Consider the following 26,308-nt stretch of genomic DNA (forward strand, 5'->3'; position numbering starts at 1 on the left):
TTTAATACTCTGATCGTAGCCTTTATTCATACCAAACACATTCATGTACAAGTGCATTGTTCAAATCTTGGCACTTAAAATCAAAGCTGGTTCTTTTTAATATAGTAAGAGCACTTAACCAGAGTCAAGACACTCATGACCAGTAGACATGCTGTGCATTTTAATCGACCTCCTCAATTGTTGGGCCAGATGACGCACCTGCACCAGGAGGAGCACCACCAGCACCAGGAAAGCCTCCTGGTGGCCCACCAGCTCCCTGGTACAACTTTGTGATTATTGGATTGCAGATCTTCTCCAGCTCTTTCTGTTGATGTTCATATTCATCCTTTTCAGCAGTCTGGAAGGAACAAAAAAAAAGTTATTCATATTGCACTAAACAATGCGCACTTCAAGGAAAAGGACAAAAACGCTCAGACATCCAAGGAAGATTGCTATCACAACCAGCACAGGGTTCCAGTGGAAACTACGAATGGTTAGTGGTTTTTACTTCATCATTGCGAATGAATTAAAATTAACTAGCTTGAACTGCTGGAAATTTTACCTGGTTCTTATCCAGCCAGCTGATGACTTCATTGCATTTATCCAAGATCTTCTGTTTGTCATCGTCTCCAACTTTGCCCTTCAGCTTTTCATCCTCAATTGTAGCCTTCATGTTGAAAGCATAGGATTCCAGTGCATTCTTGGATGTTACTTTTTCACGCTGCTGATCATCCTCAGACTTGTACTTCTCAGCTTCTTGAACCATGCGTTCAATGTCTTCCTTGCTCAAGCGACCTATAAATAAAAATATATATATAGTATAGCTTCCCACTGACCAAGCAGCAAACATCTTGTTAGCTTCAATTGCTCAGACATCCAAGGAAGGTAATTGGCCAACATCCATCTCTCGATTTCTGGTGGAAACTACGAATGACTTTGGAATCCTTCATCATGGCAAAGTTAAAGGCTACCAGATACCAAAAGCTCCTTACCTTTGTCATTTGTGATGGTGATCTTGTTTTCTTTTCCAGTGCTCTTGTCCACTGCAGACACATTCAGGATACCATTGGCATCAATATCAAAAGTCACCTCAATTTGAGGCACACCCCGGGGAGCAGGTGGAATTCCAGTTAGCTCAAACTTGCCCAGCAAGTTGTTATCTTTTGTCATGGCTCTCTCACCCTCATACACCTACAAAAATATTAATTATTATAAGAAAATGGTAGAAACAAGAGTATGCAATATATTGGTGATTAAGAACTTTCAGCAAATGCTGGCCAACTAATTTAACAATACTGAAAAGGAAGACATTGAAAATTGGGATTTACCTGAATCAGCACACCAGGCTGGTTATCAGAATAGGTAGTGAAGGTCTGCGTTTGTTTTGTTGGAATGGTGGTGTTACGTTTAATTAACGTCGTCATGACACCACCAGCCGTCTCAATGCCCAGGGACAAAGGAGTAACATCCAACAACAGCAGATCCTGTACAGCCTCAGACTTGTCACCAGCTAAGATAGCTGCCTGGACAGCTAAGGACACAAAAATATTAGATTAGTCACGGAAAATAATCAAGATATTAGAATGTATTGTCAAATCACATTTTGTATAACATTACCTGCACCATATGCGACCGCCTCATCAGGATTGATACTCTTATTCAATTCCTTGCCATTGAAGAAATCTTGCAACAACTTCTGGATTTTGGGAATGCGGGTGGATCCACCAACCAATACAATATCATGGATTTGAGCCTTGTCCATCTTAGCATCCCTCAAGGATTTCTCTACAGGGTCAAGTGTGCCACGGAAGAGGTCAGCATTGAGCTCTTCAAATCGCGCCCTAGTGATTGAGGTATAAAAATCAACACCCTCATACAGAGAGTCAATTTCAATGCTTGCTTGTGTACTGGATGACAACGTACGCTTTGCACGTTCACAGGCAGTGCGGAGACGGCGAACAGCTCTCTTGTTATCAGTAATGTCTTTCTTGTATTTTCTTTTGAATTCAGCAATAAAATGGTTGACCATACGACTATCAAAGTCTTCACCACCAAGATGGGTATCACCAGCTGTAGATTTGACTTCAAAAATTCCATCTTCAATGGTCAAGATGGAGACATCAAAAGTACCACCACCAAGGTCAAAAATCAGTACATTTCTTTCAGACCCAACCTATAGAGGAAAGGTAACAACCAAAGGTTAATACCCAGACATACAATAAAATAAACCTGGGGGGGGGGGGGGGGGGGGGGGGGGGGGGGGGAACAAAGTTGTGGCAGATGGAATACAGCATAGTTGTGGTCATCTGTAGTAATAATAACAGGATTAAATAAATCCAGATTTTCTAAATGGGGAGAGGATTCAGAAATTGGATTGGGGGGGGGTGCAGGATTACCAAAAGGTTGATTTACGAGTTGAATCAGTATAAAGGAAGACAAATACAATGTCGGTATTTGTTTTGAGGGGATTAGAAAATAAAAATAGGGATGAATTGCTGAGGCCACATTTGAATTATTACAAGCGGTTTGGGGCCAAAATCTGATGGAAGTGCAGGCATTGGAGAGGGTCCAGAGGCTTACGAGAATGTTTGGTTTAATGTATGATGACCACTGATTGATGTTATATCATTTGAGCATTATGCTTAAGAAAGGAAGTTATTTTTCCACTGTTGGCACACGACACCCTTGACCACTGTTCCAGGCTTCTCTTCAGCCAACTTGTAATTAAATAAGAATTCTCAATGTACTAATGTTTACAAATGGATACAACCAGATGCCATTTGCACTACGTACCTTCTTATCCAAGCCATAAGCAATTGCAGCTGCAGTTGGTTCATTGATAATACGCAGCACATTAAGGCCAGAAATGGTACCAGCATCTTTTGTTGCTTGCCGTTGAGAATCGTTGAAGTATGCCGGCACTGTTATCACTGCATTTGAGATGGTCTAAACAAAAAGATTACTTTATATAACATAACATCTTAACAAGATGCACATTTGACTTCAGAAATTTGGTGTAGCACATTTACAATAAACAGTTGTAACTGTACTGCAAACAATACCTTTCCAAGGTAGGCCTCTGCAATCTCTTTCATTTTAGTCAGCACCATGGATGATACTTCCTCAGGGTAAAAAGTTTTCTTTTCAGCCTTGTACTCGACCTCAACCTTGGGTCGGCCACTATCACTGATAACCCTGAATGGCCAGTGCTTCATGTCAGACTGAACAACAGCATCCTCAAACCTACGCCCAATGAGACGTTTGGCATCTGCGAATTGAAAATTAGTATAGTTGGAGATTATTAAATCTTAGTGAACATACACCTACATCTCCACTTCATACAAAGACTTGACTACTAAAGTACCTTGAACTATGCAACTCACCAAAAACTGTGTTGGTTGGGTTCATGGCCACCTGGTTCTTGGCTGCATCACCGATAAGTCTCTCTGTATCAGTGAAGGCAACATAGCTTGGAGTGGTGCGGTTGCCCTGGTCGTTGGCAATAATTTCAACTTTTCCATGCTGAAAGACACCCACACAAGAGTAGGTTGTCCCGAGATCAATACCAATTGCTGGTCCCTTATTCATTTTGTCTGAAAAATAAAAGTTAATAAAGTCAAAAATAATTTATTCAGTTCTACCCAGAAGGAAACCGCCACCCAATTCCTTCATAAGGTCAGAAACAATGACTCATCACAATGAGCTGTTGTTCAACAGATTACACAATCACTTCAAAAACCAGCAACACCTGCCACTCCACATTCTTTTCAAAGAATGAATTGCAACCACTGTGCAAAAGGATGATGGAAAGGGACTGATAGGATTGCTACTGGGGAATTAAGTTGAGGCTCATGCTCCATACAGATTATTTCCACAATCTACATGACTTCTCATTCCAAATTCTTAACTCTTGAATTCTCATTCTTAATTATCAGTCTGTCTATATGGCCCATGATATACCACAGGCCTGGAAGGTTAGATCACACGGAAACAAGGCTAGTCAAATTGACACACAATGGGCCTGAAGTTTGGAGACAGAATGATGGTGGTAGGTTGGTCTTCAGACTAGACTTGTAATACATGGTGCCTTACAGGAAAGAGCACTGGGTTCACTTGCCATTATTAAGTTTGGATAAGAATGTAGATTCCTATGATTGCAAGCTAGTAAATTGGTTTAATGGTCAACAGTGGCTAAACAAAAGCTAGATGGAGGTTTCCCCCCTCTCCTCTATTGTGGAGTAGGAATTATAATGTAATCAGGGCTGGGGAAAGGTCAATCATAAGGGAAGTCCACAGGTCTTTTTTTTTTGCATGGAATATAAATCTGGAGCATTATCTTGGAATTTTACCTTTTCATCTTATCGTGAATAAGGAGAAAAGGTGGATAAGAGTAAACCCGGAGGGCACTGTCTAAGGCGCGAAGGAGGTTCAGAACGGGCGAGAGGATTTTCCCCAAAGTGGTAGATATCTGGAATCCTGCCAAAGTAGCTGAGGTATGCACGAATGGTGAAAATACTTGAAAAATGTAGAGCCGTAAGGAGGTCTCACAATCTGACCATGTGGCTAATCGGCGACCCCCCCCCCCCCCCCCCCCCCCCCGATGGGGAGGCCACCACGTGTTGCGGGAGGCCGCCCGCGGCCGCTCCGTCTCATCCCGGAGGGGGGCGGAAGGGAGCGGCCGCCCGCTCGCAGACTCTTCCAGAAGAGTAGGCGGAACAAAGCGGCAGAGGACGCCCGCCCACATGGTCTCTGCAGCCCCAGCCGTGGGGGGGGGAGGAGGAAGCGAAAACGATCGCAGTGGTCCGTCACATCAACCACGGGTCGTGGAAGGAACGGTCTAAATAACGCTGATAAAGACGCACACAATGCAGGAGTAACTCAGCGGGTCAGCAGCATAGATGGATTAAAATGAAATGGGCGACGCTTCGGGTCGAGACCCTTCCGCATACAGGGGAGAGTTGTGGATGGGTAAGGTGTGAAAACGAGACATACAAAGGAACGGTGTGCACGGAAAACGTCGAATGGTTCATTGTTGGCTGAGGGCAAGGTGACAGAGGCACGCGATCAGTAAAATTAATCAGGACAGTGAAGTTAGTCGGAGAACTAGGGTGGGTAGAATGCTACTTTAAGTTAGAGGAATCAATATTCATACCGATGGGTTGTACGCTGACAAATACTAGGCGGCCCAGGACAGAAAGGTCAGTGTGCGAGGGGAAAAACCGGGGAGATAAAGGCGCGTCGGCCAAGACGGACCGAGCGAAATGGCGGCCGGATGCGGAGGCCCCGGCCTGAATTAGCAGGAACGAAGGCGATGAAAGAGAACATTAATACAAGTGGCGGCGAGGGTGAGTGAAGGTGCAAGAGTGAGGCCGTACCTGTAGTTGCTTGCTTGCTGGCGGGCGGTGGTGATGGTGAAGACCGGGCTGCGGAAGAGAGCTGTTGGCCGTGTCCGACGCCGCAATGAGACCGCGCCGCTCCCGCCGCGCGCTTTTAAGGCTCACTCGAAGGTTCTAGAAAGCCGCGCGCGTCATCGCTGGGGCCCGGCCAATGAGCTCCCGATGGGTGACGTCACCGGGCGCGGCGGGAAGGCAGGCCGGCGTCTGATTGGCTGTGCCGTGGAGCCGCCCTTGGGACCGGGCCGGATGGGACGAGACTACCTGGGCGGAAAGATGGAAGCTGTGTGTTGGAACAAACTGCAAATGCCGGGTTATATCCGGAGATTGACACAAAAAGCTGCAGTAACTCCGCGGGTCAGCCAGCAACTCGGGTTCGAGACCCTTCCTCAGATCTGAAGCTGAGATGGCGCCCAACACAGGAGCACGAAGGCGTGCAGATCGGTGTGATAATCCAAGGGCCGGGGTTCGGAGATACCCGCGGCCCTCCCGTGGTTTACACCGGCTGTTCACACGATGTTACATCACTTGTGTGTAAGCGCTTAGTTACACGACATCTTAACAGCCGAAGATAGACACAAAAAGCTGGAATATCTCAGGGAGTACTCCAGCCATTTGTGTATCTTCGGTGTAAACCAGCACCTGCAGTTCCTTCCTACTCATCCTAACGGCTTCCTGAACTGCGAAACGTGGTCTATTGTATGTTAATAGCGAGCCAGGACTCTGGCTCAAAATAGTGGAATACCACCATTGTTGTATTTATCACAAGGCAGGACGGACAGATCTTCCGCGATTTATTATCTACATCTGTCCTGAAGCATTATATATTATAAAAGCCTACATTTTATGCTTATGTCTGGAGAGGAATTTCAATACTACTTGCTATATTCATTATTAGCAGAGCCACGGCTGGCACTGATGTAGAATCCAGGAAGTGTGCGTAGAAACAGAAAAAAACGTGCAGGAGTAGGCCATTCGGCCCTTCGAGCCAGTCCGGTAACAAAATAATCATTAATGCAGCACAGGAACATGGCCGTTGACCCATAATGCCCTTGCAGCACAAACCGAGATAAAGAAATACAATCTGCCTGCACATGATACAAAATACCTCCATTCCTTGCATATCTGAGCTTAAGTAAAAGCCTCTTAAACGCTACCATGCTATCTGCTTCATCCACCACCCCTGGCAGCGTGTTCCAGTCATCCACCATTCTAAAAAAATACTTGCCTGTCTCATCATTAAACGTCCCCCCTCTCACTTTAAAGCCATGCCCTTGAGTCTTTGACATTTCAACCCCATGGAAAAAGGATCTGATTGTCTACCCAATGTATGCCTTATTGTCTTATATACTTTTGGCAGGTCTTCTCTTAACATCTGGCATTCCACTCCAGTTTCTCCAACCTCTCCTTATAGTTAATACTCTCCAATTTAAGTAGCATTCTGGTAAACCTCAACTACACTGTCTCCAAAACCTCCACATCCTTCCTGCAATGGGGTGGCCAGAACTGTACACTATTCCAAATGTGGCCTAACTTAAGTCCGAGTTCAAAAATACTTCCTATCTCTTATACTCAATGCCCAGACAGATGAATGCAAGCATACCATATGCCTTCTTTACCACTCTATCTTACACATGCTGCCACTTTTAAAAGTGCACGTTTCATACGTGGGAAAGCAGCTAACATAATCAAGGACCATTTACACCTCTTTTGTTTCCTTTTCTGTCCCCTTTCCTGTTAGCCCTAGGATAAAGTGTAGCAACCTTCCCATCGTGGATCTTGGACCTTTTCTCAGCAACTAACACAATAATGTTGGAACACTATATTCTGCACTTTTATATCTTTACATTAATGGCATAAGTAATTGTACATCCACTTGGGATAAAAGGCTATGGGCTGTTTCAAGATAGTTAGAATTAGCTCTGAGGGCTAACAGAATCAAAGGTTATGGGGATAAAGCAGGAACAGGGTACTGATTTTGGATGATCAACCATGAACATATTGAATGGTGGTGCTGCCTCGAAGGGCCGAATTGCCTAATCCTGCATTTATTTTCTGCTTTTCATATCCACCAACCACTTCCCTTTTTATGTCACCTTCCCATGTAACTGCAGGAGCTACACTGACACCTTTACCCCATTCTTTTGAACCAACCAAGGACCAAAATTATCGTTACAATTGAAGTGGAAATTGACCTGCATTTTTTTACAATCTTGAGGACTGCGTTTGGTGCATGCAGTGTGGTCTTCTGCACCGGAGAAACTAAATAAAGATTATGTGACTGCTTTGCAGAGCACTTTCTTCTGGTCTGCATGGGTGACCCTGAACTTCTGGTTGCCAATCCCAAAGTAAACTTGAGGACATATTTTTGACTACATCACAGCCTTCAGGACTCAATATTTTCCGGTAATACGTTCCGGTAGGCGGCGCGGCTCTGGCCAGCAGCGGCCTCTGCAGCCTGTCCGCGTTTTTGTTATTTTTTGTCTGTGTTTCTGTGTAGTTTTTGTTATTTTATGTTGGGGTGTGTGTGTGGGAGGGGGGGGGGAAACTTTTGAATCTCTCCCTGCACTGGAGACCCGACCTTTTCTCGTCGGGTCTCAGGTGTCGTTGAGGCCGCAACGAGGAGCGGCCTCCAACGGGAAGAAGCCGGGGACTCTGGTGCCTACTCACCATTGCCGTCGCGGAGCTGGCCGAGACCGGAGCGGGTGGAGCGGTGGAGGAGCGCTGCTGCTGCCGCTGCCGCTGCCGCTGCTGCTGCTGCTGCCGATGATGCTGCTGCTGCTGCTGAGTCGGAGGCTGCTACTGCGGGTCTGCGGACGGCTCGGACGACCCCGCGCGGATCCCTGGAGGGAGACCGCTTTTCGGGCTCCTGCAACGGCGAATTCTCCCGCCCGTGTTGCGGGGTCGAAGAGCTCCTGGAGCGGGACCTAACACCATTGCCCCGCGCGGCTGGAACGGCCGCGGGACTTTGCGAGCACACACCGGGGGCTCCAACACCAAGACCCGGTGTGCGACCTCGCACCACCCGGCGTGGCTTCAATGGCCGCGGGACAATCGCCATCGCCAGCCGGGGGCTTTGACTTTGACTCTGACATCGGGGGGGGGGGGGGGGAGTGCAGTGGAGAGATAAGTTTTTTTTTTGGCCTTCCATCACAGTTATGTGATGGATGTTTATGTTAAATGTAATTATGTTGTGTCTGGGGTCTATTTGTGTGTAATGTATGGCTGCAGAAACGGCATTTCGTTTGGACCCCCAGGGGTCCAAATGACAATTAAATTGACTTGACTCTTGACTCTTGAATATTAAATCCAACACCTTGTAACTAGCTTTCTCTCTTTCTATCAGAACTGGGCACTTCCACGGTTAGCATCAACCTGTAATTTTGAATCAGTTTTGTTTTCCACTGACACTGCTTGATCTACTGGGCATTTCTAACATTGTCCTTTCAGTTTCATTTCCCTGCGACAGCTCTCATCTGTTTTTCAGTCTTTGTTTATTGTTCCTCTATTCATTGTCATTTATCAATCAGACACTTTGTAATAAGTGTATTATCATGCCAACCCTGGCCTGGCCCTATACCATTGTTCAAAACAAATTTCTCCAGCACCTGCACCTCTATGAGTTTCAATTACATATATACATTTGTTATAATAGTATGAGACTTGGCATTGCAGCTGATCACTACAAAGTTTTAGAATGGTTGAGAGACCATTTGGTCCATTTTGCTTGTGTTAATTCTTCAAAAGAGTTATCAATGAAGTCCCACATCGTATCACTGTAATTAGTATAAAGGATTAGGGGATGGGAAGAGGAGGAACACAAGGGGTACTTTACATCTTTACTCAATCAAAACCATTTGTGATTTTGAAAATGTTTATCAATTTTCTTAAAGGGCCGGTTCCACCAGCATGCGCCTGCATGCGGCAAGCGCGACCAAACCAGAAGCGGGGGCCGCGAGGAGGTTGAGTGAGTGACATGAAGTTCGAGCGAAGTTCGCGCGTGACGTACGGTATCGAGGTGGCTGCGGGCCGGTAGGCTGTTACCGTGCAGAATTTTTGAACACGGTCAGTTTTTCGGAGCCCCGCGCGATGTCGGGACCAGCTCCGCACAACTCCATACGACTCCAGTGATCGAAGTGGGACCGGCCCCGATAGGCCGTACGGCTCAAGCGACCACGTTAGGTCGCGCTTGCCGCATGCTGGTGGGACCGGCCCTTTAGGTCGCGCTTGCCGCATGGAGTCGCATGCTCGTGGGACAGGCCCTTAACTTTTTCTTCCCCAAACATAACCAGATAATTTTATTACATTAGATCTTCTATTTTCACTAAGTATTTGCTGTGGAAAACCAAGGCATGTTATGATATATTCTGAAGAGACACAAAATGCTGGAGTAACTCAGTGGGACAGACAGCATCTCTGGAGAGAAGGAATGGGTGCTGATTTGGGTCGAGACCCTTGTTCAGACTAGTTATGGATAAGGGAAAAGAGAGATATAGACTGTGATGTAATTAAAGTGAAGGGCGAGATGTGATGTGATTAAAGTGAAGGGAGGGATGTGATGTATTTGTAATGTACTATCATTGAATGTATCAGAATAGAATTTGTGATGTATATGCAATGTAAATGCCAGTGCCCATTGAGGTCAAAAGCAGAAGCTGGTAAATGTACCTGTGCCTCGTGACTGAGGTCAAGTGACCTTCTGGAAGTTTCTGTCATTGCAGATTAAACTTTTCTTACAAGATGTCGGACATGTATTCATTGTGCTAGTCACAAGGTCTTAAGGAAGACATTACATAGACGGTGATGTGAAGAGATGAAGAGTACAATGAATGAAAGATTTGGAAAAAAGTAATGATGATAAACAGGCCATTGTAAGCTGTTTGGAAGGTTGAAAATGAGAAGCTGGTGTGACATGGGTTGGGGAAGGATTGAGAGGGAATGCCGGGGCTATCTGAAGTAAGATAAATCAAAATTCATACCACTGGGCTGGAAACTGCCCAGGCAAAATTAGATGCCGTACCTCCAATTTGCGTTTAGCCTCACTCTGACAATGGAGGAGACCGAGGCCAGAAAGGTCTGTGTAGGAATTGGATGGAGAATTAGTGTCCAGCAACCGGGAGATCAGGTTGCTTCACGCAGAACGATCGCCCAGTCTGCGTTTGGTCTCGCCGATATACGAGTCCACATCTTGAACAGATAAGAGCAGATGAGGTTGGAGGAGGTGCAAGTGAACCTCTGCCTAACCTGAATACTGATCATTCAAATAATCCAAAAAGTGAAAACATAAACTAGTCCATCGTACACAGGTGTTATCTGCTGCTAATGTCCTGCTTAAATACGTTACTATCCATCTCTGCTGCATTGTAAAATCTTGAAAGAACATCCGAAAAGTAAACCCAGTCGAAAGAGATGATTAAAGTTGAAATATGGATAATTCCTAAAATTGGTTTAGACAACCCATTTGCTAATCTGTACTTTTTTTTAATCCACATACCTGCCAGATTTTGTCCATGGAGTTAAATGGTCTTATGGGACAATCAGTTATTGTTCTCTATGTGTATCAAACTCATCAATCCTCCTTTTGGTTTGTTAGTGAATGGCAAAGGCAGGATTAGTAGTGAAAAACACTTTCCCGGCCTAAATGTGGATGTTCTTCCTGTAGTTATGGGCATCATATTTTCCTATCCATGTGTTACTAATGAAATAACTTTTTATTAAAGTGATTCATAGTTTAGTTAATGATTGTTACGTGTACCGAGGTAGTCAAATAAAAGACCACACAGGATTACAATCAAGCCATCCAGTGGACAGATAAAGGGTACAATATTTAGTGCAATAGACACTAAATATAATAAACACACAGTGCTGGAGCAACTCTGGCCAGGCAGCACCTCTGGAGAACAGGTGATGTTTTGGGTCAGAACCCTTCTTCGGAACTCATTTTCTGTATCTTATTGCATACACACCTTTCTATTTGATAGCACTGTTTGTTTTTTCTGCTGCTTGTGGCAGAAGCATGACTTGTAGTTTAGTTTACAATTCTCAAGGAACAGTAAAAACAGGTGACGGTAAGATTAAGTGGGCCAAAGTGCTGCTTAGCTTCATGTACAATCGTCTTAATTTAACAAAATAATCCTTTCCGTTATCCATTTACAACATAGATCTCTAATTTTATAGCTGGAAAAATTAAATTCAGTTAATTTGTAATGTATGTAATGGTGGTCATGAAATTAATGGATTGTTCCAAGCCCCATCGTCTTGAACATAACATTTTTGAAGGAGATATGCTATACTCAATCTGCTTAACTGAAATGTGACTCCTGCAGGTTCAAAATACTTTAGGTCATTATTAATTTAGGGAAGGAAATGATAGTCGTTAACCAGTCTGTCCAATATGTGACTCCTGTAGCAATTGTTTGATTCGCTGAAATGATATAGGAAGTATCTTCGCTGCAGAACACACAATAAGTCCCAGAGACTGTAATTTTATTTATTTCTCTAATAGCTCAGAGTGGTGGATACTAGTAACCTTGTCAAAGACAGAGACAATTATTGAGAGAGCAGATTGCATCATGATTTAATATTTGCACCTCTAAATATTTTTCTTGATTCCATTTTTGGAGACGTATAAAAAAACGTGCTAACATGAATCAGGGAAGCATTGAAGGTTTTCTTGAGAAATATAATTAAAACTTAGTAAAGTGGCAAAAACACTTAAATGTGTGGATAAAAGAGTGCATTTAGTTGCCAATTATGTAAGCATAGTCTTAGCATACTCACATTGGTCACTAAACGAGGTAGCACAAATTAGACAGCACATAACGAACCAAAGATTTGATTTATCTTTTGTTCAGAATATTACTATAGAAGGGGGGTATATTTTTGCAGCTTTAAACAGCCAATAATTGTTTGTGATTCCGGTTAAGATTTTTTCACCTAACGCTGAGACATGTTCAGATTATTTATTACGAACATTTGCCTTACTTCAATGGGACAATGGGAACGTAACACTTGGGTTGGTGAGATAAAGAGCAGCAAAGGCACAAATTGAAAAATTATTTCTGCAAACTGATTGAAACATGGAACATTTGAAAAATAAATCACTGGTAAAACAGGCACCTGGCCTGTCGGGCCACACAATAGTGCCAACTAAATGAATCATTTTGGGAAAATACTGAATTCTGCAAGAGAATAGTAAATATGTTTTTTAATATTTGACTTTAACATTTCAACCTTAAATAGATCAGTCATGTAATTGTACGGTTAAACAGTAATTTGGCATATTCATATGGAATCAATTTGTGCCATAGCATTTTTATTTTAATTGGAAAAGGATCATGGTGTAATCCTTTAAACCAACTAAGGGTCAAAGCTGTCCTTTTCGGTAGAGGGCCACAACTTGAAAAAGAGAGGATGATAAGAGGCTGTGTAGGGCTAACCCATTGCTGAAAATACTACTAAAGCAGTTTTAAACTCAAAAGTAGTTACTCAATCCAAATTTTAACCACCCTCATAAAACTTAAGGGACGAGGTTAATGAAAAAGCACAAGAAGATTTTAAAATCTTGAAAATGATTTCAAATATCCAGAGATCTAAATTTTCTAGTTTGCCACTTTTAAATTCAACCTTTAATGCAACTAATCAAATAACAGAAATATTGATTATTGTGCAAAATGACTAGTAACATGAAAATAGCACAAATAGTAAACATGAATGCTCAAATTAGAGAATTAGAACTAGAAAAGTTGAGACTCGGAAGCTGCAATGTGTCTAATCAGAAGACAATACTCAAGCTTCATTCAGAACTGTACAACATATTAGACCTCATTACCAAGTGGATAGATTTAAAATAGTATTTGCAATCTACCAAGAAAACAATGTAACATTCTGAACTAGAATTTATTTAGCCAGATGTTCACGTCTCTATAAACTTAACACATTTAACACCAATAATGGGGGGTTTGCATTATTACAGTACACAGTAACAGCCAGATTAGTGATGCATATGTTTTAGTCAACTTCTTCAATAGTTGGTCCAGATGTTCCTCCAGGAGCAGCACCAGCTCCAGGAAAGCCTTCTGGCATACCACCAGGCATGCCACCAGCACCTTGATACAACTTGGCCATAATTGGATTGCAGACTTTCTCAATTTCTTTTAATTGATGTTCATATTCATCTTTTTCTGCAGTCTGAAAAGATAATTGACTAATTAGCTGGTTGACAATATACTTATATTTTGGAACAGATCAGTCAAGACTCTTGTGCCAAAATCAAGATCACTTGAAATATCAGTTATTTAGCGCCATTCCACAATTCCACAGGGGGGAGTCTAGAACCAGGGGCCACAGATTAAGAATAAGGGGTAAGCCATTTAGAACGGAGATGAGGAAACACTTTTTCACACAGAGAGTTGTGAGTCTGTGGAATTATCTGCCTTAGGGGCAAGGTTCTCTGGATACTTTCAAGAGAGAGCTAGATAGGGCTCTTAGAGATAGCAGTCACGGGCTATGGGGAGAAGGCAGGAACGGGGTACTGATTGGGGATGATCAACCATGATCACATTGAAAGGCGGTGCTGGCTCGAAGGGCTGAATGGTCTACTGCACCTATTGTCTATTTTTGCACTTCCTTCTATTTCCCCCCAGAAAAACAAAAGTTTGCTAATCATTTTTATTCCATCCTTGCTTTCTAACTGACATTTCCGTGATTCTACATTGATCAAAAGGACATCATCCTTCTTGAAATCTGTTCTCAAACTCTCCTGTATAATAGAAATGCCACTTAAACCCATTGTTAGAACAATTGTAGCTGGATACAACTAACCCTTAAATTCCTTATTCTTCATTTAGCATTTCAACCTGCACCATTTCCACTAACTAGGAACAGAAGTTCTAGAATTAAGCTCACAAGCTAATATAGGCACCACAAATTGGTCTTGGCACTTAAGAGGTAAATACAATGTTATCTACCGAGTAAACTCCTGCAAGCAATGTTTAAATGCAGTTGGTAAAACTGACCCATTACTTGCTTGATAAAATATGCAATTAATTATCTAAAGTCACCCCACAAACTTACCTGGTTCTTATCCAACCAACTTATAACTTCATTACATTTGTCCAAAACCTTCTGTTTGTCATCATCACTTATTTTACCCTTTAGCTTTTCATCTTCAATAGTAGCTTTCATGTTGAAAGCATAAGACTCGAGAGAGTTCTTTGATGAAACTTTGTCACGTTGTTGTTCATCCTCTGATTTGTACTTCTCAGCCTCCTGGACCATACGTTCTATATCTTCTTTGCTCAAACGACCTGTTAATTTAATCAGAACATTTTTATAATGCCCAGAAGCAAGAAATATTAAGTGATTTTTAATGCATCTCTACTCTTCCCATAGTGCTGAGGTTTAATCAAAAGTTGAAAATCTATGCCATAACAAGTCTAAAGACTTCAGAACAAATTTATGAGCTATTAATGCCAGAGAAAGTTTTGAATAAAGCATTGAAAACCAAGTGATTGCAATTTACCTTTGTCATTTGTGATGGTGATCTTGTTTTCCTTTCCAGTGCTCTTGTCCACTGCAGACACATTCAGGATACCATTGGCATCAATATCAAAAGTCACCTCAATTTGAGGCACACCCCTTGGAGCAGGTGGAATCCCAGTCAGCTCAAACTTGCCCAGCAAGTTGTTATCTTTTGTCATGGCTCTCTCACCCTCAAATACCTAAGAACACAATTTCCAGATCAGTTTAGCCAAAAATCAAAAGATCTGTATAATTTGCATTTGCAAGAAAGTCAGCGAAAAAATGGTTGTAGTTGATAATAGACATCTTAAGTTATCAAAAAATAAATAAACTAAAGGTCCACTGATATTTTTTGTAAATAAATTATATTACATTTGGTTACTGAAAACTTGCCTCTCACGTTTAAAAGCACAGCTGCATTTTAGGGACCATTTTTAAATCAGTTGTAATGCTGCTATTTATAGTAAATATAGGTTTACTTTCAAACATTTGTGGCATGATTTTAACAGTAACTGCACATAAACCACCTTCCACAGATAGACCTAATCATTAATAGAAGTCATCCATAATTTTCACACGTTCAGACAAAAAAAAATGATTCTTCCAGCCAGAGTATTATTGGGGCTAATGTGCATTGTCTATTCTGGCTGCCACAAATTAAAATTCCTAACTCTAAGTTTAAATGAAAATAATTCTTACCTGAATGAGCACACCGGGCTGGTTGTCAGAGTAGGTCGTAAATGTTTGCGTTTGCTTTGTTGGAATAGTAGTGTTCCGTTTGATCAAGACAGTCATCACACCACCAGCAGTCTCAATGCCTAAGGACAGCGGAGTGACGTCCAATAATAGTAGATCTTGTACATTTTCTGACTTGTCACCAGCCAAGATGGCTGCCTGAACAGCTGTGGTAACAGAACATAACCACAATATAGATTTGGCAGTGACTTAGATAAGCTACTTTTCATTATTGCAAGATTATGCTTCCAAAATGGACCTCTGCAGTTCCAAGTAGAGAGAATGAATATTTCCAAACATTAGAGTATGAACTTGTAGTTTCTACTTACTAGTTTCAATTTTTTAATCTATATTACTAAAAGTCTGATCTTGACCACTTCCAGTTGTTCTGTATATTGATTTTAGAAAAAACGCTGCCATTTACGGCTGTGTTTTTTGGCCATCTTAGAGTCCCCCTCCTCTGCGCAGGATGATGATTTTTCCCATCGATGAAAAATGAAAGAGTTATTAGTGTTTAAAAAATTGTGAGATTCTCTCTCCTGAAGGCCATGCCCCTTCCGGAGGGACTATAAAACCCGGAAGTGTTGAGTGCCTCAGCCAGTCTCTGCAAGATGGGGGAGCGAGTGAGTCACTTCTCTCAGTCTGAGCTGTGAATAACACTGAACACATGTGTACTAATCTGTGAGTGGTTTTACTGACCTGCAGTGTCCTTAATGTGGTTTGAAAATATAGTTTGGAAATGCTAAAGCTGTGTTGCCTTTGGTTTCGAATTGCTAAAGCTGCGTTGCCTTTGGTTTGGAAATGCTAAGGCTGTGTTGCCTTTAGTTTGGAAATGCTAAAGCTGTGTTGCCTTTAGTTAGGAAATGCTAAAGCTGTGTTGCCTAATTAAAGTCGCCTTGCCCAATTAAAGTTGCAATGTCTAATTAAAGTTGCCTTGCCTTCTACATAATTAAAAGTCTAATCTTGACTACTTCCTGTTTGCGCTTTATATTGATTTTAGGAAAAACGCTGTCACGTACGGCTGTGATTTCCGTCCATCTTACTCAGAGTCCCCCTCCGCTCATCAGGTGCCGAGGATTTTCCCCATTGATGAGAAATATTAATGTTTAAAAAATGTTGAGATTATCTCTCCTGTCAATCATGCCATAAAGGCCACGCCCCCTTCTGGTGGAAGGTGGAGGGACTATAAAACACAGAAGTGTAGGCGTGGCTCAGTCTCTGCAAGATGGAGGAGGTATAGGTCATGACTCGTTGTCTTTAGTGGCCTTACACCCTGCTTGAAATGGTATGAAACTGCACTTGAATTTGGTGGCCTTGCACCCTGCTTGAAGTGGTAAGAAACTGCACTTGAATTTGGTGGCCTTGCGCCCTGCTTGAAAAGGAATTTCAAGGAATAGCCGTGAGTCAACTGCCAGCCCACCAGCCGTGAGTGAGTGAGCTGCCAGCACAACAGGCTTGAGTGGCTGAGCCGCCAGCCCAAGAATGCATTAGGCACAATGTCCATACTAGCCCTCTGGACACCAGCCCCTTCAGCCCACAACACCCATACTAGCGCTCCATAAAGCCTCCCCCCTTCCCCCCCCCCCCCCCCCCCCCCCCCCCCACTGGCCACCACCATTGGAATTAGTGGAGAGGTGGAATATTGCATTGGGAGACCAGCCCTCCTGTGTGATGCTGCAACCCACTGGGTCCCACTTAGTCTAGTTTCAAGTAAAACTTTGAATTTGCTTATAAGAACCAGATATTTCCCCTACTATTAATGAACTTTGTTACCTGCACCATATGCGACAGCCTCATCAGGATTGATGCTCTTATTCAATTCCTTGCCATTGAAGAAATCTTGCAACAACTTCTGGATTTTGGGAATGCGGGTGGATCCACCAACCAATACAATATCATGGATTTGAGCCTTGTCCATCTTAGCATCCCTCAAGGATTTCTCTACAGGGTCAAGTGTGCCACGAAAGAGGTCAGCATTGAGCTCTTCAAATCGTGCCCTAGTGATTGAGGTGTAAAAATCAATACCCTCATATAGAGAGTCAATTTCAATGCTCGCTTGTGTACTGGATGACAACGTACGCTTTGCACGTTCACAGGCAGTGCGGAGACGTCGAACAGCTCTCTTGTTATCAGTAATGTCTTTCTTGTATTTTCGTTTGAACTCAGTAATAAAATGGTTGACCATACGATTGTCGAAGTCTTCACCACCAAGGTGGGTGTCGCCAGCTGTAGATTTGACTTCAAAAATTCCATCTTCAATGGTCAAGATGGAGACGTCAAAGGTACCACCACCCAAGTCAAAAATCAGTACATTTCTTTCAGCACCAACCTATAACAAGAAAATACAAATTTTGCTAAAAAGTGCAACTTTGTTTATGTGCAGCTTACCAAAGTTATATTAATGAGCTGAACTGATTATGCTTCAATTACCCTGCCATCTAGATCTCAGCCCTGTAACTTTCTGCAACCCTGTGAGCGAACTTGCAGACTCCTTTACTGCAGCACCCTGCAGTCCTCAAATACTCCAAGGTTCCATCTCCATGGCTCTTTTAGTTTAGTTTAGAGATACAGCGTGGAAACAGGTAATTCGGTCCACCAAGTCAGCGCCGACCTGCGATCCCCGCACAGTAACACTATCCTACACACACTAGGGCCAATTTCCATTTATACCAAGCCAATTAACCTACAAACCTTTACGTTTTTGGAGTGTGGGAGGAAACTGGAGCTACTCGGAGAAAACCCACGCAGGTCGTGGGGAGAACGTACAGGCTCTGTACAGACAGTACACGTCGTCAGGATTGATTCCGGGGCTCTGGCACTGTAAGGCAGCAACTCTACCGCTGTGCCACTTTCAACAGTTAAATTTGACTGAAGCTGACAGTAAATTATCAGACATGTATACTGTTCAAGTAAAAGCCATTTATAGACAATAGGTACAGGAGTAGGCCATTCGGCCCTTCGAGCCAGAATCGCCATTCAGTGTGATCATCCCCAATCAGTACCCTGTTCCTGCCTATCATCTTTAGTACCTTAGATATCAGAAATTAACTATTTTAAATCATGATCAGCTACCCCATTCAAGTCGAGTGATGCAACAGACTCAACTTAAAGTGAGGTCTTGGGTGCACATTCCATGGATGGCGATTGTACACATGAAGCCCTGCTTTAGCATTCTTTATTTATATTTTAGAAAGACGTTCAAAAATGTTATCTGAGACCACCCTAGTCTCAAGCATAATAATTAGACAACCCTGCAGCAAATATAGATTGGCTCAAATACCTAGAAAAGTATGTTAAATTCAGTAGGAATTAAGCTGCGTGTTATTAAGATATTTGCTATTGATATACCTTTTTATCCAAACCATAAGCAATGGCAGCAGCAGTTGGTTCATTTATAATACGGAGAACATTAAGTCCAGAAATGGTACCAGCATCCTTTGTTGCTTGACGTTGAGAATCATTAAAATAAGCAGGAACAGTGACAACAGCATTTGTAACAGTCTGCAAGATAAATAATTTGAATTGAATGTTATCTATTGCACTGATTGTAGCACAAGCAAAGCTGCTCCAAAATGTCAGAATTTGCTCCAAATTATTGATTTCCAATTTTTACTGTTCTAGAGAACCTTTTGAAAGCATCACCATTAAAAAGTCAAACTAAATTTTCCGTGAAATACAATGACCATCTGTTCATCTTGTGCAGACCAATTGGGATGGAAGTTACCAATCAGTTTACTTAGTGCATTGACTAATATTTAGACATGATATATGCATTTTATTGCAAAAAATCTTTAAGACTAGTTTGTTGTTTAATCGTTTAAAATTAAAATCACTTGCAAACATGAATGTTCAGCATCAAATGGCAAAGCAAATCCTTATTTTAGCACAAAGTTAAAGGTTACCTACTTTTCCAAGATAGGCTTCTGCAATTTCTTTCATTTTTGTGAGCACCATTGAAGAGATTTCTTCAGGATAAAAAGATTTAGTTTCACCTTTGTAGTCAACCTGAACTTTGGGACGACCACCATCATTTACTACATTGAAAGGCCAGTGCTTCATGTCAGCTTGAACAACAGTATCTTCAAATCTACGTCCAATCAGGCGTTTGGCATCTACAAAATTCACAGGATGATGAATATTGAGACTTATAGAAAACATTTATCTGCCACAAAATGGTTCTAGACTTATGTTGCTCCACATCAGCATTTTCCAAGCTGATCAGGACAGGTAGACACAAAATGCTGGTGTAACTCAGTGGGTCAGACAGCATCGCTGGAGAAAATTATAGGTGGCTTTTCAGGTCAAAATACTTCTTCGGACCAGGACAGAAATCTACACCAACAAATCACTCAACTCAGGGTAACATAACCGCAAACAAAATGCTCACACAAGCAATAGCAAATTACTTCACCTCTGCAGCGTGATACAAATTACTCTGCAAGTGAAATGCCAATTTGATTAGCAGTTCTTTGCATCATACAAGTTTATCCAGTTGCGCCTTTACCGCCACAACAGTTGATGCCATCTCCCTGGCCCTCCATTAATTCCTGGAACACCTGAATAAGAAGGACACCTACGTCAGACCTCTATTCATAGATGACAGCTCTGCTTTCAATACCATTATCCCAACGAAGCTTATCTCCGAACTCGTGGAACTTGAGTCAGCACTCTCCTCGGCAACTGGATCCTTGACTTCCCGATTCCCCGAACAGACCACAATCAGCGAGGATAGGTGACAAATCATCCTCAACGATCCCCTGCAACGGTGCCACGCAAGGAAGCTTTCTCTGCCCCCTACTATGACCGTGCATCAAACACCAATCAAACTCAATTTACAAGTTCGCAAACGACACCACCGTCATGGGTTTGATATTAAGTAATGAGGAGACAGACTACAGGAAGGAGATTGAGAAACTCGTAACCTGGTGTCAAGACAACAACCTCTCCCTCAGTGTCAGTAAAACAAAGGAGATTGCGATTGACTTCTGGAAGGGAAGCAGTACACATATCCATTGATGGCGCCGAAGTAGAAATAGTCGAAACCTTCAAGTTCTTACGAATAAATATCACCAGCAATTTGTTCTGGACCAGCCACAATGAACTATGGCCAGGAAACTACAACTACTGCTTAGAAGGCTTAGGGGGTTTGGCACATTCCCAACAACCCTCACTAACTTTCTTGCGTTGTAAAAAGCATTTTATCGGGTTACATCACAGCATGGTTTGGGAACAGCTCCATCCAAGACTGCAATAAATTGCAGAGTTGTGGAAGAAGCTTAGACCATCATGCAAACCAACCAAACTTCCATTAACCATGTTGCCTCGGCCCCAGTCACTGCCTCTTCTCCCCTCTCCCATCAGGCAAGAAGTATAGAGGTTTGAAAACGCATACCTCCAGATTTAGGGACACTTTCTTCCCATCTGCTATCAGGCAACTGAACTGTCCTCTCACCAGCTGGAGTGCTCCAGACCTCCCATTATCTCATTGGAGACCTTTGAACTATCTTTAATCAGCTTTATCTTGCTCTAACTTGTATCATTTATATTTGTGGATGGCATGATTGCAATGTGTAGTCTTTTTTCTTTGACTGGATAGCATACAATAAAGATTATTCATTGTACCTCGGTCCACGTGGCAATAATAAACTAAACTTTAAAAGGTGCAGTATAATACCACAACATACTGCAGTTTAGAACCTTCATTTACATTGCAATAACTTACCAAAGACAGTGTTGGTTGGGTTCATGGCCACCTGATTTTTCGCTGCATCACCAATGAGCCTTTCTGTATCAGTGAAGGCAACATAGCTCGGAGTAGTGCGGTTGCCTTGGTCATTGGCAATAATTTCAACTTTGCCATGCTGGAAGACACCTACGCATGAGTAGGTTGTCCCAAGATCAATTCCAACTGCTGGTCCTTTGGACATTCTGCCTGCAAAATGAATCGAGTGGGTTTAGTTTTAAAATAGGTATCAACATAGAAGTAAACAAGCTTTATTCATTTCCAACATGATTGTTTGCAATCTAATTGTCCTTGATAAAAGTGGCAAACTCCTTGCTTTGATCTGTGGTTCTTCTGGTAAAGTACACCTTCGTGATGGCTGGGTAGCGTTTCAGGTTATAGATCGAGTGATAAGACAAACTATTATAAAACAAAATGATATGCAACTTGGGAAGGCATTCTGCAATTGTTATCTTGTTCTTCTAGGTGGTAAAAACTGCAAATTGCAGTGTTGTCAAAAGTGATCATGACAAGTAACTGCAGCACATTTTATGGGTGTTATCAGCGGCCATTGCATTGATGAAATAGATACTGTCATTACCGTACATTTGCATATTTTAATAATTCTCAATGCCAAGCAATAAAAGTTGCCGGAATATAAAGTTAAGATGGTACCAAAACAGTGATTGGCACAATTTTGATAGACAAGTAACAGAAAGCTGAACTATGACAGAAATAAAATTGAAATCCCACCAGCAGCTATGTCCAGTAACCTGAGCAGCCCTTCCAGGTGAGACAGGCAGAGATTCTCTTCCAATCTGGTCTACTGCAATTAATGCAGATGGCGAAACCTAGCACAGAACAGGAAGTCCACCTAATTTTCTCCTCCTTCTGTTCAATCATCTCTCCCAACCTGTTCCCCAATTGCCCTTCATTCCTCTCCCCACCCCACTTGTGTCCACCTATCAATTGCCAGGCTATGCCTTACACCACCACCCCCCCTCGAAATCTGAAGTACGGTTCAACACAGAATATATTTGTCTATTCCCTTCGCAAATGCTGGCTGACACACTGAGTTCCTCCTGCACTTCGTTGTTTTTTTTATCAGGAGTGAACCATCTGAGCCACCTGCCATCCATACCCAACATTTTCCATGACCTGCATGAGATGGGCATTGGACAACACTGAACGGATGGCCAACCTACCTGAAGGACAGATCCCACGTCAGTTTATATCAGATTAAACTGCAGCACTGGGTAACTGGAACCAAAGATACTAGAGGAGAGCTCCTCTAGTGTCTTTGACTGGAACAGCTCTATCCATCCCCAATGGCGACCCAAATACATCTGAGAACCGAGGGGATGAGTCATTTGAACAACAACACATTCTTTAACAAATAAAAACACCTAGGGTGCAAGGCAGCTTTGTGGTAGTTATGGGCAACAATTAACGAAAAGGCTTATGCTGTGAGGTGCCCTAAATACTGCTTGATCCCATTAACTGAAGCTTAGAGGTCGACGGCTGACGGAAAGACGCTGCTTAAACGCCCGGGATGGTGGTGCAGCCAGGCGATGGGTGGGAGACCGACGGGCGCCTTCACTCCCCTGTCCATCTCAAACACAAACGACGGCTAGGGGGGAATTATCCGCAACAAGGACACCTCGGGGTGCGTAGTCCCGGTGATGAGTCAGCCCAGCTCCCCCGTCATAAACTGTTCGCAGGCGCAGGGAGTCAGTGATGGAAACGGAAGCGTCAGTGATGGGGTCGAGGGAGTGTCAGTAATGGGGAAAGGGTCAGTGATGGGAGACACGGGAGTCAATGGTGGATAAAGGATGGGATCAGTGATGGAGACACGGGAGTCAATGATGGAGGCAGTGATGGGAATACAGGGGGAGGGTCAGCGTTGGAGGTCAGTGACGGAGAAGGGACGTGGCAGTGATGGAGACACGGGAGTCAATGATGGAGGCAGTGATGGGAACACGGGGGGGGGAGGGGAGGGTCAGCGACGGGGACACGTTGGAGGTCAAGGATGGAGAAGGGACGTGTCAATGATGGGGACACGGGGTGATGGCGACGCTCCGGGCATCAGCGGGCCGGTACTCACTCCCTGCTCACTTCAGCAGCACCGCCGATGATGTCCCAGCGTGTACGTCTCGCCGCTCTCAAGGTGCGCAACCTAACCGGCCGCCAGAAGATTCTGGAAAGGACCGGCACCTCCCGGCCAATCAGATGCGCGTCCGCCGAGTGCTCGTCACTCCGCTCCGCCCCACTGGCGGGCGGGCAGCCAATGGGAGCGCGGCCGGTCGCCGTCGGCAGGAGGGGCGGTTGGCGGCGCGCGGACCGGCGATGGAAGCGTCTGGAAGGAGCTGGAACTTTCCCAATGGCGGCGGGCGGAGAGCGAGTGAGTCTCACAGGTTAACAGGGAGAGATGTCTAAACATTCTCGCAGGGCGAGATCTCACAGGGAGAGATGTCTAAAACATAAAACTCGCTCCCGCACCGATTCCCATCGAATTCGCCTGCAGGCCATTGCCCGCTAACAAATCCATATCAAATTATCACATATCAGTATCAAACCAATAAAAAAAAGAATATGATATTAAATTAACAATACATCAGTAACAAATCTATCAAACCAATAAATCAATTATATAAACTAATTGTATCAAATCAATAATATATCAATATGATATGAATAAGTTTATTGGCTAAGTATGTACACATACAAGGAATTTGCCCTGGTGCTCCGCTTGCAAGTAACAATACGACATACAGAAATAATTAAGAATGACACATAAAACATTAAACATCAAACATAATAAATCAGTATCGAATAATAAATCACTATCAAATCAATAAATAAAATCTATGATATAAACTAATTATGTATCAAATTAATAACAAATCAATATCAAACTAATAAATTCAAGATCAGTATTGTTAATATCAAATCAATAAATCAAATTAATAATGCCTCAGTATCAAATCAATATCAAATTAATAAGCCAATAAATCAATCGCACTGAAACAAAATTATTCCATAAATGCTTTCACCCGCAATATAAATTCTACACATGCTTGATATATTTGTTGGAATGTTGCTTCAAATGTCTTGAATTTATTTTAAAAACAAAAACATCTTGTTCCTTTTTTTGGATTTCACAACAATCTTGCACAATTCTGCTGTTTTGCACTTGTCATTCTGTTTATTGTATTTATCATCACATTAGCAGGTGACACTTGAAAGGAACTTGAAAGACACTTGGGCAGGTATGTGCATAGAAAAGGTTTAGAGGGATATGGGACAAATGCGGGCAAATGAGAATGGGGTAGACGGGACACCTTAGTCGGCTCGGGCGATTTGGGGCAAAGGGCATGTTTCCGTGCTGTTTGAAACTAGGTATACTGTATGCTCTGCAAGCGTTATGTGAACCAGGACTTTCAGTCCACCCAGGTGTATGTGACAATAACCTTATCTGGTGCCCTGATCTTTGGGGAGAGTTTCGAAATTGACCGAAGAGATCTGCTCTCGTTGCCAGACCGGGCACAGCTCAAGGTGATCCCTATTTCTGGCTGCTTATCCCATTAACGGGATGAGTGTGGGATTACTTTGGCCACGCAGCGTCAGCCTGTACAATGCGATTAAGTGTGAAGCCAGTGTTCAATCCTGCTTGTAGTCTCCAGCAAACATACCGTTCCTTAGAATAAACTGCATGAATTTGAAGATTCAAAATTAACTTTATTTAAAGTAAAACACAATACATAATAAAAGTGAAAAACATTTAATACATTCTTAGTATGTACAAACAGTGTTGCAGATGTTAGTTAATACACAAAATGGCGCAAGATGGGTCGCGACTCAAAATGTTACATATTGAGTCTGAAAAAGGGTCTCGACCCAAAATATCACCTATCTAAGTTCTTCAGAGATGCTGCCTGACCTGCTGAATTACTCTGGAACTTTGTGTCTTTTTTAATACATTCTTAGTGTTGGTCTCATGTGTTTTTTTTTAATACATGGTTGATTTAACACATCTCTGTTTTTTACGTACCACCATGTGACACATACGGCTTCCTGTGGCGACACCCCTTTTGTTTGAGATATTTACCCACCGTACTCAGCCCCTCAATGCAGCAAAGTGATGCACAAGCAGGCCACTGAGTCTATGTGCTTGTGATGCTGCTGCAATCAAGATTTTCATTGTACCAGTATCTTGTGCATATGACCGTAAACTCGACTTGAATGCATGCAATGACAGGGGAATGTGGGTATCCTTTAAACAAGTCTTCTGTCCATGAGGAGTAAATCACTCCTACTTCCTTTACCTCGGGTATGCAGACAAGCATCTGCTGCCTGTGCCTGGCTGTGATGTCATGACGGACTTGCAGATGCCAGTAAGCAGAACAAAATGTCTCTATAGACACAGCTCTGCAGTTTTATTGAAAGCTACAGGCCAAGATTTGGAAAAAGAAAGTTAATGTGCATAAGCATTTAATAGTTGGTGCAATCACCATGGGTGAATGGGCATGTTTTCATATTGTATGACTGCAAATCCTTGACGTAACAGCTGATCACAGCCAATCTCAATGCCATTCAATGTCCTTGTAAAATAATTGTATGTACTTTGAGTGAAAGTTTCTTTACATCCTTGAGTCTTTGTTCGATTGTTCAAAACCTAGAACCAGAGAACTGACAGTGAACTGTTTCTTAAGCGAGAAGAGATGGATCAATGAACTAAAATCTCTCTGTAAGCCAGACAAAGAATGGCCAAAGCTTGAGCTGGGATTTGAAATCTCTGCTAATGATCCGGACATTAAATCAAACCTAACGGTGAACTTTATTGCTAAAGATCCTGTTATTCTTCTGAAGGATTTGCACACTTCAACATTGCTGTTACCACACATTGATGAGTTGATCGGACATGGAGGAAGACGTTTCATGCTATCAAAGCTCTGGA

At 42.7% G+C, this 26,308-nt stretch overlaps 2 protein-coding genes, 1 long non-coding RNA gene and 1 other non-coding gene across 4 annotated transcripts; 1 reads left to right on the forward strand and 3 right to left on the reverse strand.

Annotated features, from left to right (window-relative positions):
* On the reverse strand, positions 1–5,439 carry LOC129712323 (heat shock cognate 71 kDa protein-like). The gene is made up of 9 exons (XM_055660656.1): positions 5,355–5,439; positions 3,363–3,572; positions 3,042–3,247; positions 2,773–2,925; positions 1,597–2,152; positions 1,308–1,510; positions 972–1,170; positions 542–774; positions 1–337 (listed from the first exon to the last, which is right to left on the reverse strand). Exons 2-9 carry the CDS (start codon positions 3,565–3,567, stop codon positions 161–163), a joined length of 1,932 nt encoding a protein of 643 aa, XP_055516631.1. The 5' UTR covers positions 3,568–3,572; positions 5,355–5,439; the 3' UTR covers positions 1–160.
* Positions 844–937, reverse strand: LOC129712484 (small nucleolar RNA SNORD14). The gene has a single exon (XR_008726066.1). It is a non-coding gene; the product is annotated as a small nucleolar RNA SNORD14 (small nucleolar RNA).
* Positions 4,795–10,113, forward strand: LOC129712325 (uncharacterized). Its single transcript, XR_008726037.1, has 2 exons — positions 4,795–5,906; positions 9,266–10,113. It is a non-coding gene; the product is annotated as an uncharacterized LOC129712325 (long non-coding RNA).
* A 2,870-nt stretch (positions 10,114–12,983) lies between these two features.
* LOC129712322 (heat shock cognate 71 kDa protein) lies at positions 12,984–23,589 on the reverse strand. The gene is made up of 9 exons (XM_055660655.1): positions 23,456–23,589; positions 21,352–21,561; positions 19,536–19,741; positions 18,978–19,130; positions 17,403–17,958; positions 15,594–15,796; positions 14,896–15,094; positions 14,448–14,680; positions 12,984–13,562 (listed from the first exon to the last, which is right to left on the reverse strand). The coding sequence occupies exons 2-9, from the start codon at positions 21,554–21,556 to the stop codon at positions 13,383–13,385; spliced, it is 1,935 nt and encodes a 644-aa protein (XP_055516630.1). The 5' UTR covers positions 21,557–21,561; positions 23,456–23,589; the 3' UTR covers positions 12,984–13,382.
* Between the last annotated feature and the right edge of the window lie 2,719 nt (positions 23,590–26,308).

The sequence above is a fragment of the Leucoraja erinacea genome, chromosome 32 (assembly GCF_028641065.1).
Source record: "Leucoraja erinacea ecotype New England chromosome 32, Leri_hhj_1, whole genome shotgun sequence".
In the NCBI taxonomy this organism is placed as follows: Eukaryota; Metazoa; Chordata; class Chondrichthyes; order Rajiformes; family Rajidae; genus Leucoraja; species Leucoraja erinaceus.

What these genes read in the sequence shown, in the direction of transcription:
- LOC129712323 (XM_055660656.1), bottom strand. Translation starts at nt 3,567, where the DNA reads ATGAATAAGGGACCAGCAATTGGTATTGATCTCGGGACAACCTACTCT. An exon ending in CCCAACCAACACAGTTTTTG is followed by an intron (nt 3,248 to 3,362) that starts GTGAGTTGCATA and finishes TTCAATTCGCAG; the next exon opens with ATGCCAAACGTCTCATTGGG. An exon ending in AGCCTGGTGTGCTGATTCAG is followed by an intron (nt 1,171 to 1,307) that starts GTAAATCCCAAT and finishes ATATTTTTGTAG; the next exon opens with GTGTATGAGGGTGAGAGAGC.
- LOC129712322 (XM_055660655.1), bottom strand. Translation starts at nt 21,556, where the DNA reads ATGTCCAAAGGACCAGCAGTTGGAATTGATCTTGGGACAACCTACTCA. An exon ending in GGCTGTCGCATATGGTGCAG is followed by an intron (nt 15,797 to 17,402) that starts GTAACAAAGTTC and finishes CTGTTACCACAG; the next exon opens with CTGTTCAGGCAGCCATCTTG. An exon ending in AGCCCGGTGTGCTCATTCAG is followed by an intron (nt 15,095 to 15,593) that starts GTAAGAATTATT and finishes TTGTGTTCTTAG; the next exon opens with GTATTTGAGGGTGAGAGAGC.